The sequence below is a fragment of the Folsomia candida genome, unplaced genomic scaffold (genome assembly GCF_002217175.1).
Source record: "Folsomia candida strain VU population unplaced genomic scaffold, ASM221717v1 Fcan01_Sc012, whole genome shotgun sequence".
Classification (NCBI taxonomy): Eukaryota; Metazoa; Arthropoda; class Collembola; order Entomobryomorpha; family Isotomidae; genus Folsomia; species Folsomia candida.
The window spans coordinates 3,063,028-3,082,156 of NW_019091204.1; the positions used below are offsets into that span (position 1 = coordinate 3,063,028).

The window sequence follows — 19,129 nt, forward strand, 5'->3', positions numbered from 1 at the left end:
CAACGGAAAAATAAGTGTCACGTGACTCCTAATATTTGGCCTGATTTTTTGACATAACTCGCTAGTCGATCCCGGTGTAGCATGAAAAAAGGTTCCATTGTAACTGAACTTCACTTAACGTAAAATATTGGTATATAGTGCATTTACTTTTCAAAAGGGTAACGTTATTTTTAAGAGTGTACTTAATTTTATTTATCTTGATCAAAGTGAAAGACCTACATAATTTCTGCAGGTTAATTATCTCCTTTCGTCCAAAATTAATCGATACACTGCTAGAAATCTGGCATTGTCGGGCAGGTATTGATTTATCGTTATTAAATTTCCTAACGCTTGGTATTAAAATTATACCGGGCGTAATAACGTGCTACTTATATGTATGTTAGAACGTTAGCACCGAGCTATTACTACACGGTATTACGCGTCATTGCCACTTTGGTAGATTCATAAATATGTAAATATCGCTTGGTATACATAATTGTAATACTGGATTTCTTAGAGTGTACTTAAGCTCAAACATTATCCGTAAATGCGATAATTTTCCAGTCAGTGGGACAAAGAGCCATGTATCACATCCACTACATCCCCTCCCTAAAGTGCGAACTTTCCCTTTGTAAATTTCTGAAATGCATTCCTTTCGAGTTTGACCCGAAAGCGGGGAATGTCATAAAATGGGTGAAACATATTCAAATCGTACGTCTGCAATGTGTCCTCTCCGTGGCGTACACGGCGGCACAATTTGCAAACGTATTTTTTGGAGAGTTAAGTTTGACGGGTAGTTTCCAAGGGGCCGCTTTTCTCCCGTTGTACGCCATGGCAACGGTGGTGCGATGGAATTATTCGGGAGATAAGGAGCCAATTCAAGTTGTCAATTCTTTTTTGAGTTTCGAAAAGAAAATATTACGGGGTAAGTTGACATGAGGGATGTATGAAGGTGATAAAACTTAAAATGCTTAAAAACGGAGACCGTGACAAAATTCAAAATGTTACCACCATAATCAAATTTCTCGAGACTTTGAGGTAATATTAACAGCACCGTCCGACAATCTTACATTAAATATACGCACTTAATCATTTGTGGCGATATTAATAGACCCTCATAGACACGGGGATAAAATGAGACAGTATATAGGAACCACATTCATTGTATTTTTTTAAAAATTTTATTATTAAGTAGTCTGAATCAAATTACAAATATTTTCGTATTTGCATGACCCTAAGAAATAATCGATCCAATTGTTAGAATCGTATCGTACTCGTTCTAATTATTCAGTGCTCACCACATTTCCGGGTCTGAATTGAAACCCTTTCTTTTGGGGAATTCGCCAATCTCGAGTCCGAATCTGAATCTCTATGTTTCTTATTCGAATCCGGCAAAATCATGAATTTAACTTCAGCCAAGCTCGTAATCATGTGGAGCACCATTTTAAAGTTGGCTACAAATGTTTCAGACCTCCCGGATCCTTCCAAATCTAACATGTTCTGCAAACTGATGCGGTTCTTCATCCCGTTCGCTGCGGGGGCATTTGTGGTAACTATTGTGCTGAAATTCATACTTTTGACGTTCGCCCCGTGCACACCGCCGTTTCTCCTGTCTATCGTGGAGGACTGCGGGAAAACTGAGGTGGCCTTGTTGCACCTCTTCGAAAGCTGGATGGCGTGGCACATGTTCACCGCTGGGGGATGGTACACCCTCTACATCATCTTCGCAGGGATCGAGTCCATCCTCAGCTACATTTTCATCTTAGAAAAGTAAGCTTGGTGATAAGGAATGCATTCTTCTTTGGTTTGATGGCAATTGGAAATGTAAAATTCTGCAGCAATTTTAGAGTACCGTAAATACTCTATTTATAGCCGGGTCTAATGACGCCACAAACCTGACTACAATTTCAAACCGGGTATAATTAGAGACCCGGGTAAATTTATAGCAACTAAGGACAGGCATTAAACGAATGCCATAATTAGAGACAAGCTTATTCAATTTTTTAAACTTAGGCCCAAGACCCCGCTATAAATAGAGTATTTACGGTATGTGCATATTTCAGCGTGTGCCTATTCTCCGGATAAATACACAATTTGTTCTTAACAGTACCCCATATTTTCTGGAGAATTGTCTTTAATGTTCCATATCGCGGGTAGTTAGACAGACTCAAGTGTGCTCTTTGACTACCCAGCGTTTATACACACTGAAATAAGTTTCGTAATTGGGGCTGAGTAGTCCGGTATAATCTGATAACCGGGCAAATCATAGCATCAGGTTCTAACCCGATCCGATTTTAGAATATTCGATCGTATTTAGATCTGATCCATGTGATACCTGCGGATTAAAAAAACGATCCGACCCGACCCATCGGGTAATGTCGGATCGGACCTATGTGCCTACATTAATCTGAATTAACCTGTTCTCCCTAATTTCAGCCAAGTCCAGACCAACCTCCAAACCATTTCCAGAACCAACTCAGTCTCTACCGGAATATTCAAATTTTGGAAAAGAACTTCAACGCTCTTCTCATGGACCGGATTTTACCCGCCTTGCTCATCACATCTCCCGCCCTCCAAATGGTGATGCTCTACGTGTGCATAAATCATCACGGGGACATCGGCATGCCGGGATTTCTCGTATTCCCCCTTCTCGCCGGAGAAGCCGTCATCGTAAACATTCTCGTCTTCACGTTGGCGTCATTCGTCAACTCAGCGTCTGCCAGAGTTTTGACGGATTTAAGCGGGAAGGCGAACGGGTTAAAGGAGAAGGGAGCCATGTTTAGGAGACAGCTAAAGTCCTGCTCCAATCTCAAGGTCAAATTCCGCTCCAATTTTATCGACCCCGGGACGCCGCTTACAATTCAAACCTTCTGCTTTAATCAGATCGCGTCACTCACTTTGATCCGAGAGGGTCGCGTTGTAAGATAGATGAATATTTAAATTCAATGCAAGAAATGTGAACTGGTGACCGTTGCGTGCATTCCCTTTATAATTTTCAGTATAATATATTTATGTAATATTAAATTAAATTTATATGGATGATAAATGATGATTTAATTAACTGTACATACTATATATGTATTAATTTATTTATATGTATTACTACGAATAGATAGCAAATAGCATTTAGTACTCCCAACGCAAACACTATTTAGAAATATAATCAAGCGAAATTGCACGAGAGGCTAATAACTATTACGTGAGATGTATGTAATATGCTAATAATAAATATATACATAATAATTTATTCACAAAGTTCTTACAATGTTCATGTCCCATAGAATTACGGGTGAGTCCGTAAATATATAAACGTATGTACCTATACAAAATTTAAGTTAGAATACTATTTACTAGGTGATTTAAATGTCACGCTACAAGGGAAAATTTTTCGATGAGAAAAATTCATAAATTTCCATTAGTTACGGAAATTTTGTCTTTAAAATTCAACAGTTTAAGAATTTTGTCACCAGTGTTCCAGCAGTTTGGATAATTTAATTAGTAAAAATCCCATTTCCTGTAACTACATAATAGAGATTTGCGAGCTTTTCCCATTGATAAATTGCTGCATCGCACTTACAATTAAACCAGCCTGTACATAGATACCCTATTCAATCGTTAATGTTTAATCCCAGCTGTCAGTAATCGGGAAGACCAATCTTTAAATGAAAACTAAATATACGAATTTGAACGATATGCAAATATGTACGTGACATCAAACTGAATTTTATTTAGAGAAATATAACGACATTTGTGTCAACTTTTTAACATACAATATTTTTTTTTAATTCTGCGAGTATCTATGCAAATTACTTGTTGCCCAATTTTATCATCTCATGTTATTTTTAGAGTTCATAAATTTTGGTTTTATATTCAGTTTTTGAAACAAATTAAATAATTGCTTTCAGAATATTTGGTTTTGCCTTCAGCCTAATAAGCAGCATGTCATCCCAGAAGGGCACGTTGCGAGAGGATATTCCTGGACTTCACATTGTTCTTTGCATTCCGTGAGTGGTACGGGTAGCCCTAAAAGTTTGCATTCTGAAAATACACAAAGATTTTGAAGTTATGTATTTTTTGCATAGAAAGTATTTAAAATTTGTACATTAATATCGTAATTTTTTTATAAATAATAATATTTGCAACATTAATCTCTTTACTATTTAAAGCCTAGTACTCAGGAAGGATTTGTCACTAAAAAGTTAAAATTTATTGCTTTAGTTAAATTAATCCCTCAGTGGAATTACTTGAATTTCACGACAAACCGTACCATATGCGAGTGTTTCTTCAAATCATTAGCAAAATGTTACTTTAATTTCTTTCTCCCGTTTTTGTTTTTCACAAGAAAAATCCGTCCTGAGTACCAAGCTTAAGACTAAAAAGCCAAAACATAAGAAAATTTTATACAAACGTATAATTGTGAAAGTTATGCATGCACACCATGGTTGTACCATAAGTACTGTGAGCCAGAAACTCTGTGCCCCTGAGGGGTCAAAGCAAGAAAGAGTATGAGGGGTACCCAGTTAGAAAATTTAAAACTTTGACATAATATAAGAACTTTTCTTCCTAGCGACAAAATTTCTGCATATCTGACCTTTGACCTGTTCCTTAGAGTCAAGGAGGTCAGATATTCAAAAATCCAAAATTCCAGTGTTCGTAGCTAGAAAAAGGAAAAGTTGCATATTGCTTACGCTGGGCGCACAAAATTGGTAGCAATACAAATGCCAGGACTATCAGGATCAGCACAGTCTTGACGGATCGCATGGCTGGAAACCTGGGCGAAAAAGTAAAATTGATTTAATAAATTTTCGAATTATGTATGTATGTGTGCAACTAGGGATCCCAATCCCGGACGATTTTTAAAATCCCGGGAATCGGGAATCCCGGTTTTAGCCGTGAAAAATCCCGGGAAATCCCGGGAATTTTTCCCGAAATTTAAATATTACCTTATAACTTGGGTCAAGTCAAATTTGGGTGTACAAAAAGGTACATGTCTCTCAAAAGTACCGAGACTGAGCATATTTATAATTAGTGCTCGGCGCGAGACGAGACTATCTCGAAAATTTCGAGACGAGACGAGATACGAGACGAGACGAGACCAACTTTTTCGTCTCGAAAGATTTCGGGACGAGACGAGATCGAGACGAGACCAACGCCATCTCGTCTCGACAAATCTCGGTCGAGACGAGACGTCTCGATACATCAAAATGCAGAAATTTAGCAGCAAATTCTCCGTCCTCTAGCCTTCTGCAATGAGCGAGCAGCTTTGGGAAATGCAGTATCCTTCAAAAATTTTTTTAGAGACAATAGATAAAACGAATAATTATGATCAAAACTTTAACCAGTTTGCAAATATCCTGATTTTTACGTAAAAGACACTCAAATATGACACTAACTATATAACTCCAATTATAAATTGTATATACTGCGGGTAACGATTCCTTCGTATCCATATCCCAAGTATTCTATGTATATGTAGTAACATAAGCTATGACGGTTACGAGTCATTCAGGTATTTCATGTTAGCCTTCGTAAGCTCGTAACTACGTTCATAAGCCTGCGAAGATCAGCTTACGAACCAAAAATTTGACTTACTGGGTAAAAATCATATACAAGAGATATTGGTACGTTTTGTCGTAAGCTCGTAAGGTTAGTAAGTTTACGTGTTTACGTACTAACGAAAATTGACGTGAAATGACTCAATGGAAGCGTCGTAAAATTTTATCGTCCCGTTACTAGCTTACGATTAAGATTTATCCTTTATTTTTTTGTGTAAACTACTAGTATGTAGTTTACTATATAAGGAATACAAGGCCAATTATTAATATTCTAAATATTTGCAGTTTGTGTATTTGTATTTTGTAATTATCTGAAGAATACAAAAGATATTTTGAAAAACATGGATGAATGTCGAGACATCTCGTCTCGACCGAGACGAGACGAGATGACAAAATCGTCATCTCGTCTCGTCTCGATTACTTCGTCTCGAGTCACTTTCGAGACGAGACGAGACAAGGCAATCTCGTCTCGTCTCGTCTCGTGCCGAGCACTATTTATAATACCTACTTTTGTGTTTTTGGGATCTGTGCCTGCAGAAATACTTAAAGTATGCTATTTTCTGGCCTACACAAAATAATATTTTGAAAATACATACATATTTATGTACTGTAGCAATACAAATTAGTAATTATATTGTTTTGCCTACTATGGCAAATTTAAAAATTCGATGTATTGTGGAAGCCCAATTTAGTTAAAATTCACTATTTTGGAGAGGTGTGAAGAAAGAGTTTAATAATTTCATTCCAGAAAGCTTAAATAATTAATCAAGGATTTGTCAGCATGTTAATCCGAAATGCATAAATTTACGTTTATCAAATATCAATATTAATTGGCCTAACCTGCATTAACATTAATATTGAAAAACTTCAATTGGACATGGAGGTCGGTAATTCAAAAATTTCAAGTTTAAATAAGTACATATGTATATGAGCTACCACGTTCAAAAAGCCTTTCATACAGCCTTAAATTCATCGACTAAAATTCGAAATGACTTCTAACATCTTAGCATTTTTGATCATAACTGATTTCAGATTCTATAATTATACCGAAAATAAGGTTTATTTGTTCCTTCAAGTTATAATCTGACATCGAGATTAGAAAATTTTAACTTCCATCTTGTATTATAAATGTTACTTGCAAATTATGAAATTTGGATAAACGTACGAGTACATTAAATGTGGCCACTAATATTGTTTAAAATTTATATTTTCGAGTTCAGGATCAATTTTGATTGGTTATGATCATCGAAGCTTTTTCTTACTAATCATATAACCGATAATTATTTAAAACTGCTATTAAAATTTTAAATTATAAGCAATTTTCAATTCTGAATGACAAATTGAAAAATCCCGAAATCCCGGGATTTCAGTTCTTCAAATCCCGGGATTTCGGGATCCCGTTTCCCGGGAATTCCCGGGAATAAAATCCCGAAAAATCCCGGGACTGGAACCCCTATGTGCAACGATAAATGTCTACGTTGAATATTAAAAACTTTGTAGCAAGGTTTAGAAATATTTTACATATCTCTTTGAGTCTTACCTTACTAAATATTCTCGTCAGTGTGTATTCAACTTTATACTCCTACTCTCTTACAAATTTAACTGTTCGCTCTTGTCACTGCGTCGCTTCCATTTATACCTCCTTGCTCAAGTTGTATTGGGTATGATAAGCAAGCAAATGTCATCCGATGTTCGGTCAGGTTCCATTTATTAGACACGTGAAGTTGCGAAATATATTGCGAAATATGGAAAACCTGAGGCACGAGTATCTCTTGCGGGGCATAAGTTTAAACTTAAACTGAACTTTGATATTATAAATAAGTAGTGTAAATTATCTAAGATTTGATTCATCTTGACATTGAGTTGAACTCAGCAGAATTTTCATGAGCTTATGAATATGAGAGTACAAGTAATAAATACATACATACGTACATTCATATGTGTGTAACAGAATGATTTGTAGTAATTTCTATGTGCATACATTCATCGTGTACATATGCAGTCAATGACCACCGACGTTAACATTTGTGGGAATTGGGAATATACATACATACATTCGTACATATTCTAGTGCGCGATAAATTGCATGATTTGTATGTATGTACCGTGCATAAAGTACGTATTGGATTTACTGGCACATATGTACCTATATTTGCATGGACAGTGTAAGCTGATCTGATCATATTATGAACTACTCGCTAACGATTTCAGCATCAAAATAGCCCTATGTATCACATAACAAATTCATGGCCTCTTAATAAATATGTACATATTTATGTGGATCAAATTTACCCTGCAAATTTATTACATACATAGTTGAATGAATATTTCTGAAAAATTAGACTCTGCGCTGCGAGTACACATTTTGTACGGAGAGATTAATATGTACAAAAAATAAGTAAAATTTAGTTAAGGTTGAGTAAAAAAAGGGAATAGCACAACCAAAAGGTAAAAATTATCCAACCATTATCCATCCATCCCTTGGACAAATATTATACAAAATTGGACAAATTTTGCAAAGGGGGTGGATCTGTATTGCCTTTAGGATGTGTCTTCCTCCTTCTTACTCAACTTTGACTATTTAAATTTTACTTATTTTTATTTAAAGGGCATTAAACTGTGTAAAAAGATAAATATTGCTAACAACATGTAACTTACATACGTGATACGGTACATAAATAACCCGACATCCTTATGATTTTTTTACTCGTCATTAACCTCCCGTTTACCTTCCGAAAGATTTCAATTCCTTACAAAATAAACCAGTATTTTCAGGAATTTGAGTCTCTTTTCATAGTTTGGGATTAGTGGAGTAAATTAGATTTATGTACTAACAGGAATTCCATTCCATTTGTTTATGCACCAATGTCCAATTATTTAAATATGTATACGTATGTAAAATGCACAAAGAAACATTGCGGGTATTCATGATTCCTTCGTATTCCTCGTAAAGTATGTAAGTTAAGTACGCCGGCTGCGAGATTTTGTAATCTATGTAAGTAAGATTTTCTTTCATAAAAATCACGCTACTAAGGTCACGACTTTTACGAAGCTCGACCCATCATTCTTTCTTCCTCAAGTATTGTAAGGTACTAAGGATACCAAGACAATTGTGAATACCCTTAGTAAAACAAATGCAACTCTCTGTGTAACTGACCTTGCATGTGTGTACATACATAGATACATACAATGTATGGATGTAAATCTGACACTGCACTCACAGAAAAAACGACACCGAATTGACACCATGCCGGTGTCTATATATGACTCTACCGGTTTGGTGTCAAATTGACACGGCGCGGTGTCAATTATGTTGCACACCGTTGCGGTGTCAACCCAACATACCGTTGTGACAACACCAACACCGCGAATGGATTAGAGGTTGTGCTCAGTTATGTTGCTTCGACACTGCTAGGTAACGATATGTGTGCATTTTAATATATGCATGTCACCACCCGGTGGCAAATCGTCCCCGGATTGTGAAAACTAAACTACAACTTTTAGCAACAAATATTTTATTTTACATTCAACAATATTAAACACTTAAAAAATTAATCACGTATTTCAAACATATTCACAAGTAACAAATTATAACACTCGCACATATCAAATAATATTTTTGTCTTCATACCTTATCCACTTTTAAAGAAAAAACTTATACATATGTACTTAACACGGTGATAAAAATATGAGTAAATCGTTAAGTTCAATTAACTTTGCAAAAAAGATGTAATAATAATTAAATAGGCTGTCGGGTGGCCAATCCTTACTCGTCGGTTCCCTCGTTGGGTTCAGTGTTGAGTTTCTGGAAACAATAAGTTTTCAAAATAAAAATACACATAGTAAAATAATTTTAATTAAATGAGGGGAGATTAATATGTTACAGATTTTAACTCACCTGAGTCAAGAAATTGGAAGTAGTCCTTAAACTTATTAAAAAACAATTTTTTCCATCGAAATCAATTGAACACAACAATTAATTTATCCATTCTGTTGACTTTTTCGTGGAGGAGGAAGGAAAATGGCCGCCAAGCAGACCCGTGCACAAGGAAGAGACTGACACAATTTGGTGTGAAGTCCAACTTTTGCTACTGCGGTAACATCGCACCGTGTCAATTCGACACCATTGCAGGAATATCGCTGATACCAGTAGCGTGTCAACGAGTTTTTTTTGCTCAGTGTCATTTTTCCACAACGGTTTGACACTATTTAGTGGAATTGAGGTTGACACCGACGGTTGGTGTTAACGAAATTCTTAGTTTTGTTACCAAGTTGCTAAGAGTGTGCATAAACACCACATTTTGAAATGCATGTTAAACCAACTAAATACATACGTAGGTAGGTATGTACCTCTGTACCTCTGCATGTCCCAGGAGGAAACCCTACGAAAAGAGAAGGGTCACTTTTCAAAAGGTAAAAACGTACCCTACTCCCTTCCTCCAGCCCATTCTTTGTTCGCACAGCCACTCAAACTCAACTATTTTAAAGAATTCCACATCTGTTCCCAGTTTCCATAAAAATTCTAAATTTCTAACTCACCCTAGATTTACAACCCAGCTCAATTTTTAAAAAATTTCCTTTGCTTCAAGTTTTCATAAAAATTCCAAATTTCTAATTACCCCCCAAACCTCCCCCTAGACTTACAAGCTAATCAAACGTTTTCTCGCCATGCTGACAAAATCAAGATCTGAATCACCACCGCCGACACAGTCGCTTCGAAACGCCCCCCTTCCCCCAAGGGATATAGATGTCCCCACTTTTCTGCGTGCCCTGCTAAAACTATTCGTGTCACTAACGCTAATCTATCTAGTTTTTGGCCATCTTCAGAACTCGTGGCGACCTAAGATCCACGTTTCGAGCGATGGCGCCACGTGGGAGGCGGCAAATTGGTCAGGTTATGATGTAAAGTCGCCACTAAGTGAGAATATTGTCACCCGGGTTACAATCAGTTTGACCCGGGTAACTGCACAACTGATCGGAAAGGATTTGTCCCTTAGTTTTTTGCTTGTACAACAATGGAATGATCCCAGATTAGTGGTTCGAGATTGGGAAAATGGTGAGTGTGAAATTTTCATATAAAATTGTTGTTAAAATTTCATACGTTTTAAAAATTGCGAGTAAGAGTTGCAAAATTGATAACAATTTTTGACAGAAATCCGTCAACTCTTACCAGTATTTGACAAATTCCAGGAAAAATCGGGTAAGTTCTAAATTTTTAAAGTTCGAAATTTTTCACAATTTTGTGTTCATTACTTTTTGAAATGGTGCTAGGCTTGCCTAGAAAATTTGATAAGTTAGACGTAACGGGTACAAATGGCTGTTTTTTGATGCAGTTCGAAAACAAATTGATTGTAAATTTTGGTACTTTCCGCATTTTTAAAATTTGTATTTTTTTTCCCTCCCAATTTTTTTGATAGCAGGTCCAACCGTGGTGAACGTTGAGGCCATTAAGTAGGGTTGCCGCGGGTAGCGAAAATGCTACCCATTACTCGACCCGCTACCCGCAGCACAACTACCCGTACCCGCACGGGTACCCGTGCGGGTACCCGTTACCCGCTACCCGTTATGAGAATTGGGTTAAAAACTAACCAAGCATGAGAATAAGTTTGATTTGATCAATTATTTGTTCATTTGGGTTGATATGTATTTTGAGATAATACTATGCAAGTAAGGCATGCTTTTTGGCTTACAATTGGATCGTTTTTCAAGCTATGTATGTGGGTATTCTTAGAGATTTATGATTCATCAAAAAATTAAACCAAAAAATAGGAATTACATCGAACTAATTTTCCCATTGAATGAACAGTTTAAAGGAAACTATTGCGGGGGCAGAGTTCAAAGTCGACCATGGACTTCGGAAAAACCACGACAGCGGGAAACCAGGAAAAAGATACAGAACATTTACTTAAAAATTAAACTGTACCGCCAATATTATTCGTCGAAGGGGCCATTCAAAGGAAAGATACATAAGTATCACGCGATTCCTAATTTTTGGCATGACTTTTTGATATATGCTGGCTGGGTAATCTTGGTTTAGCTTTAAAAAGGTTCAATTTTTGTTTCTATTTTTTCAAATTTTGATTTAAATGAAGTTTTCATTCAAAAAAATTGTCTACAAATAAATTTTTTGTCTTCAATCGGATTAAGATTTTTTATCTTCAAAGCACAAATTAAAATCTCGGCAGTCTTACATAAATAAATACACACAAATACAAGTAAAATTATTACTGATATTTTGAGCGGGCAAACCATGCTTGAGAAACAACATGTAATTGCTCCGCATTTTCTGGACGTGAAAAATATTTGAGGCCGGCATAGGCCTCTGTGCTTTCCGTAAAGACACGCACGTTATAAACGTTTTTTGCTGGCAAATGAAAAATTTTGAAATGGAAAAATAATAAATTGACGCTTTTGTTGGTAAATGGACTAACTTGCTGCTAACTTTCTTTGTGAACTGATTTATGTTGAAAATTAAATAAAAACTGAACTACCCGTTACCCGTGCGGGTAGTTCTCGCTACCCGCAGATAACGGGTACCCGCAAGAATCGTGCGGGTATGCGGGTAACGGGTACCCGACCCGTTACCCGCGGCAACCCTACCATTAAGGGTACCGATTCTCCAATTTCTATTTAGAAACCAGCCCTAGGAACGGATCCTATCCACTGGGTGGACACAAATAGAGACGAAACCTGGCTCTGGCAGGACGGACGTGTAAGTAACAGAAAAGTTGTCAAGTTCTTAAACCCTGCCTTAGAAATCCAGTATTAACATAATACCAAGCAGTATAATTTCACTACCTGGCGGTACCAACTTAACACCCACAGCGTATTAGATAACTAGCGTATAAGCCCGTCTCCCGCCGGGCGAGACCTTAATCGATTTTCACGAAACTTGAGTGGGATTGTGTATAATTCCACCGAATTATTTTCTTTATTGTATCTATATTATTAGCTGGAAATATCTGTTGAGAAGGTAAGTTAAAGTAAATGTGCCGTAATGGAAGTAATAGTGGCCTTTACTTTACTTTAACTCCACTTTAAAGTATATTGGCCAAGATAACCCATATAACTATTAAGTCAATGAGTACTATGTAATCAGTCAGGGTAACCATCCCTAAAGAACCATCGTCAGACAATTGTTCCCAGAAAGCCACTGGCAGACATCCAACCGCAGATGAGTTGTTTCATGTCATAACTGGTGCCGTATCGTTCGCACAGCATAATAGTCTCAGTGCCGACGTGACACAACTCGTAGACCCTGTGCTGTGCGCACTTGTGCACATAAACTGTGCCTGACATGACACGACAATCTTGTGCAGTGCAAACATGTGCACACCCAACGGAACTGTTGGTGCAGCGATATGCACTGCACTGGCTGTTATCTGAGAGTGGTTATCATGGATAATCTGAGGGTTGTCAGACATTGATTATCTCTGGGGTTATCAGATAGTGGTTGTCTGATGGAGATTATCTTGTGTGGTTATTTGGGAGTGGCTGTAAATGAAAAATAATTTTGTTTTAAATTAAAATTTTTGAATTTTCGCGCCATTTGAAACTTAACTTTCTCCACTTTCACTTCCGTTCCGGAAAATTACTTTCACTTCCGTTGCCAAGAGACATTTCCAGCTTATAATATTGATTAGAGACCCTGCAATAATTAGGAAATCGTCTCTAGTCCCGCCTATATTTGGAGACGGGTTATAATTAAGGCTATAAATAGAGGATTTACGATTTGCTAAATATTTACATACAATTATAAAGCGTGAGTTCACCAGAAAACGCGGATAAATTCCCACATTTTGTAAAAAAACGTATTCTAAAATTGCTCGAAAATTCCCGGAAACTTGCGCTCCCTTTTCCAGCCCAATACGACTGTACAATTCCTCCACATTTCGAATCCAAGATTTGGAGAATAAATACATATTTACATAATGTCTCATTCACCAATTCCTCTCTAAATTCAGGTTCTTCGAACACAACACGTCACCTTAACCGCACCCCCATCCCGGGATAACGGATATGTTTCCGAGTATTCTATCAATATCTTCTCCGCGCGGGAATTTTCCACCGGGGAGGTTACCTTGACCTGGGACAGTCCGGATGGGCGGGACCCTATCAGTTTCCAAAACGGAACTTCACCCCAATTTGAGGGTGTAAGTTCGCACAAATCCCGCCTCCAGCATACCACGGGGCACTGTGAGATGACGTACGGCCTGAATTCATTGAAGCGAAGCTGTCTCAAGGTGGATTTTAAGATTTCACCCTCTATCCCAATAGAATTTGGCGTGACGTGTTACTGGGAAGGTTTATGCAAAGGCATATTAATGTCTATTATGACATTTTGTATATTCAAGTATTTGTAATACAGATCTGTTCAAAAATATAGAAAATTGGAAAAAAAAATATTCATTAATTCTACATTTGTTCAAAATCTGAAAATATTTATGTATCAATTATAATTATGTTTTGCATTCGATTCCTTCTAAATAAATTGAATTTACTAAATATTTGATATTGGGATCGTGGATATATGCTCACTTGTTCAAAAAATAATAAAACTTGGAAAAACAAAATTATTCCTATGTTCTTCATTTATTCAAAATTTAAAAATATGCATAATTTTATTACCCAAATACTAAATGGTAAATCATCACGGACCGGAGACTCCGGTCCGGAGTCTATGTATATGGCTCTACCAGCACGGTAATAACGACCATTTAGTAGTCTTGTGGTACTAAAAAATTTACCACTCAGAAACGAACTATTAATACTAATCCGGTAGGAACTTGTTACCAAATCAGTACCACTAAGGAGTTGATATATTACTCCACCGGATTATTAACAGTGTATGTATATACCTATGTAAATACTTTCAGGAATTTGGCTTCGTTTCGTAGTTTGGGATTAGTGGGTTAAATTTAGATTTACCTCATTAACGACTTCCATGCACATGCAGGGATCCCAACGTACCGTTTTTTTAAGGAAATTGCATTTCCGATTTTAACCTTGTTTTAAAAATATTTGTTGATTTTTTTATGTGTGTCGCTCTATTTCTAATTTTAGGTTTGAAAACACTATTACTTATTTGCTTCTCAGAATATAACTGCATCATACCAAAATTTGTAAAACAGCCTGGCTAAATATTTAACGCAACAACTGTTTCAAATTTGATGGGAAATACATGATATGAACAAATTTTAATCGGGAAGATTTTTATGTACATATGTATATCTTTCATATTAAAAGAAATCCGTTTTTGTATTTAGTTTCAATACATCCAATGTACATATTTAATGTGTTGCTATATGTTTTTCATAACGAGAAAAGAATGAAGGGTATTCATGACAACTTCTTAAATATCGTTAGTATTCTTCGTATAATAAAATAAATACGTTACGGCGTGATACATATGGCATGATCCTGTAAGTATGTAAAAGTCGTGTTACTAATTAAGGTTGCGCTTTTTTAGATGCTTGACCCTTCGTTTTTCTTCGTAAAGTATTTTAGAATCTATACACAGTTTTGAATACCCTCATTATATGATTTACTAAATATGTACCAAACTTCCTAAGTTGCCAGCCTTAAAAAAAGGTTTAACTTACATATACAGTGTATCAAACAATTGAGTGCACGTTGACGTTTTTTTAATTACGATATGATGCCGTGTACTTAGAGCTTCTATGCTCCGCCTGCATTTGTATAAACTCATAGCCGAATAATTCCGCGTCGCCGATTTTTAAGGTCACCGAAAGGTCAAGGGTCAGAATTATTTTAGCAATTCAAAAAAAGAGCCAAAAAATAAAACTATGGATAATTTTTTTGGACTATCTAATATTTTTTGTTGGAAAGCACATAGCCTTACGAAGAAAATGAGCTATCGTACGACCGTGTGCGATTTTTTTGACGCCCACAGGAATTTTTCGCCAAAAACGGTTTTGAGGCCTAAAATCGTGACCGCGGCGAAATTGAACTATTTGGAATATACAAAAGCACATATGCACTTTCAATATGCTTTTGTATATTTCAATTCTTTTAATTTCGCCGCGGTCACGATTTTAGGCCTCAAAACCGTTTTCGCGAAAAATTCCTGTGGGCGTCAAAAAAATCGTACACGATCGTACGATAGCTCATTTTCTTCGTAAGGCTTTGTGCTTTCCAACAAAAAAATATTAGATAGTCCAAAAAAAATTATCCATAGTTTTATTTTTTGGCTCTTTTTTGAATTGCTAAAATAATTCTGACCCTTGACCTTTCGGTGACCTTAAAAATCGGCGACGCGGAATTATTCGGCTATGAGTTTATACAAATGCAAGCGGAGCATAGAAGCTCTAAGTACACGGCATCATATCGTAATTAAAAAAACGTTAACGTGCACTCAATTGTTTGGTACACTGTATGCCTATGAACATAGAGACATAGATACATATATCGTCCACCCCATAAAACCCACATAAATACATACATACATCTCTAAGGATTAGGACAAATTTGGACTGAATATGCATGCTAATGTGTAACCGGTTAAAACCCTGCCCAAGTGAAGGGTCACCTTGACCCTTAAAAAGGTACCCTTCCTCCTTCCCACAGCCCATTCTAAATATCGTCGCACAGCCACCTAAACTCACCTCTCGTACTTGAAAATATTCCCTATGTTCTAAATTACCACAAAAATTCCCAATTTCTAATTAATTTTCCCGAGATTTACAACCCAACATAATTTTTCGAAAGTTCCAAGCTATTATAAAAATTCAAAATTTGCAGTTCCCTCAACCTCACACAAGATTTACCACATAACTAAATTTTTTTTTAATTCTCTCTGTTCAAAGTTACCATAAAAATTTCAAATTTCCCAACTTCACACAATATTTACAACGCATTCCGATTTCTCGCCATGCTGAGAAAATCTAAATCACCACCGCCTCCAAGGCGTCTGCAAAACACCGCTCCCCTCCCTCCCCCAGAGGTTATGGACGACGCCACTTTTCTATGTGTCCTCTTAGCATTAATACTCACGATAATCGCGCTAGTCTGCCTAATTTCGCCCTACCTTTGGACCTCGGGGCGACCTGGGATTCTCCTTTCTAAGGATGGAACCACGTGGGAGGCGGCACATTGGTCAAGTTATGACGTAAATTCTCCTCCTTCGGGTGATAATAATTCCACCCGGGTAATAATCAGTTTGACCCGGGTAACTGCAAAACTGGTTCATGGAGAAGATTTGTCCCTAAGCTTCATGCTCATGCAACAGTGGAGTGATCCAAGGCTGGTGGTTCGAGGTGGGGAAAATAGTGAGTGAAAATTTTATCTCAAATTTTTATGAAAATCTTGTACCTATGTAAAAAAAATTGCCAGTAAGGGGTACAAAACTAATAGAAATTTTGATAGAAACTCGTTCAACGTTGTGCATATCATTCTTCACATGCATGCTCGGGAGATTGGAGGAAAAACCAGGTAATTACAAGATTTTCGAAGAGAAAAAATTGTATTTTAAAATTTTATAATTTCAAAAAAGATTTTTCAAATGCTGCTTAGCTTAACGACACAATTTAGTATATACAGTATGTAACAAAAGTATAGCTACGATGACATATTTTTTATCTCGACATGATGCCGTAATATTTCAACTTTGAAACTCCGTACAAAAATGTCAAAACTATCTGCCGACAATTTCCTCGTCGCCGATTTTTAATGTCGCAGATAGGTCAAAGGTCAGGATTATTTTTCTAAAACAATTTGAGGCGTCGAAAAAAAACTTCGTGGATAATTTTTTTTGAACTTTGCAATATTTTTTACTGGATGCGGCCTGCGTTTTGAAGCATAATGAGCTTTGGTCGGACCGTGTGCGATTTTTTTGACGCCCACAGGAATTTTTAGCCCAGGACAGGTTGGAGGTCTAAAATCGCCGCCTTGGCGAAAATTAAAAAACTGAAATATACGTTTGCATATCCGGACCCTCTATATGCAAACGTATATTTCAGTTTTTTAATTTTCGCCGAGGCGGCGATTTTAGACCTCCAACCTGTCCTGGGCTAAAAATTCCTGTGGGCGCCAAAAAAATCGTACACGGTCCGACCAAAGCTCATTATTCTTCAAAGCGCAGGCCGTATCCAGTAAAAAATATTGCAAAGTTCAAAAAAAAATATCCACGAAGTTTTTTTTTCGACGCCTCAAATTGTTTTAGAAAAATAATCCTGACCTTTGACCTATCTGCGACATTAAAAATCGGCGACGAGGAAATTGTCGGCAGATAGTTTTGACATTTTTGTACGGAGTTTCAAAGTTGAAATATTACAGCATCATGTCGAGATAAAAAATATGTCATCGTAGCTATACTTTTGTTACATACTGTAGGTTGGACTTGTGGCTAGTTGACGGGAGCAAATTCATGAATTTTGTTATGCAGGCGTTCATAAATTATATAACGAAAAAATCGGATTTTTCTAGGCCCCCGCCTATTTTTATATATACATATATGTAAATACATATGTAAATACGCTCCATATCATAGGAGCCTTAGACCCGCCTTTCTCGTTACATAATTTAAGAATGGCCCATATACAGTATTTAGGCCAAAAAAATAGACGCGACATTTTGGTTTTCAAGCCCTTTTAAAACATGCATGCTTCTCAACCCTCCAATTTTTGTTAACAGAAGGTCCAACCGTGCAAAATATTGAGGCGATTAAGGGAACCGACTCTCCAATTTCAATTTGGAAACCGACCCTTGGAACGGACTCTTTTATCCGCGTGGTGGATAAAAGTAGGGACGAAACCTGGCTCTGGAAGGATGGAAGGGTAAGTAAGGGGTCTTACATGAGGAATGTGATCAATGTGCACAAAGTTTAGCCCGTATTGACTTCTGAATCGAATCATCTTCACCCGTCTCTGGTCGGGCTTATGGGCTAGTACTTGTGAATAAATTATATCTAACTTGTCATTTTTCCCCTTAAATTCAGGTCCTTCGAAGGCAACCTGCCACCTTAATCTTGTCCCCATCCCGGCATGACGAGACCACTTCCGAGTATTTGTTCAAAATTTTTACAACCCGAGAATTTACCACCGGGAAGGTCGCCTTGACCTGGAACAGCTCTGACCCTATCAGTTTCAACAATGAAACGTCACCTCAAGTTATGGGGGAAAATTCAAAAAATTCCCGATTCCTATATTCCACGGGGCACTGTGATATGACGTACGGCCCTGATTCCGCCACACAACTGAAGCGAAGCTGTCTCAAGGTTGGTTTCAAGCTGGAGAAAACTCCAACCTCCTCCAAAAAGGAATTGGATCGGTTACTTTCCTTGTTTGATTTGTCGCTTGGCTTGATAATTCTTATCGTAGTTTATGTATCCTAGTAATATTGGGGTCACATGTAGATGAACACCCGTACTTCAAATGTATGAACAAATTTTAATCAAGACGATATTTTTATTCGTAATGGGTAATAAAGAAGTGCGTTTTTTATAATAATGTATATTAATAGTTTCCATATATTTAGCGTGTGGCGTACATAACGAGAAAAGCAGTAAGGGTATCATGACTACTTCATACAAATCGTTAGTAGTATTTTTCGTGTAATGAAATAAACCCTCCAAACGA

At 36.9% G+C, this 19,129-nt stretch overlaps 1 protein-coding gene and 1 long non-coding RNA gene across 2 annotated transcripts; one reads left to right on the top strand and one right to left on the bottom strand.

The window, feature by feature from the left end:
- Positions 1 to 3,680: 3,680 nt before the first annotated feature.
- LOC110855374 lies at positions 3,681 to 7,213 on the bottom strand. The gene is made up of 3 exons (XR_002548447.2): positions 7,075 to 7,213; positions 4,668 to 4,750; positions 3,681 to 4,017 (listed from the first exon to the last, which is right to left on the bottom strand). It is a non-coding gene; the product is annotated as an uncharacterized LOC110855374 (long non-coding RNA).
- An 8,926-nt stretch (positions 7,214 to 16,139) lies between these two features.
- LOC110855439 lies at positions 16,140 to 19,004 on the top strand. Its single transcript, XM_022103852.2, has 4 exons — positions 16,140 to 16,822; positions 16,920 to 16,985; positions 18,186 to 18,328; positions 18,490 to 19,004. Exons 1-4 carry the CDS (start codon positions 16,426 to 16,428, stop codon positions 18,883 to 18,885), a joined length of 1,002 nt encoding a protein of 333 aa, XP_021959544.2. The 5' UTR covers positions 16,140 to 16,425; the 3' UTR covers positions 18,886 to 19,004.
- The last annotated feature ends 125 nt before the right edge of the window (positions 19,005 to 19,129 follow it).

Coding starts and splice junctions, on each gene's coding strand:
- LOC110855439 (XM_022103852.2), top strand. CDS start 16,426: ATGCTGAGAAAATCTAAATCACCACCGCCTCCAAGGCGTCTGCAAAAC. Junction 16,823..16,919: donor GGTTCGAGGTGGGGAAAATA/GTGAGTGAAAAT, acceptor AAATTTTGATAG/AAACTCGTTCAACGTTGTGC. Junction 16,986..18,185: donor GAGATTGGAGGAAAAACCAG/GTAATTACAAGA, acceptor TTTTGTTAACAG/AAGGTCCAACCGTGCAAAAT.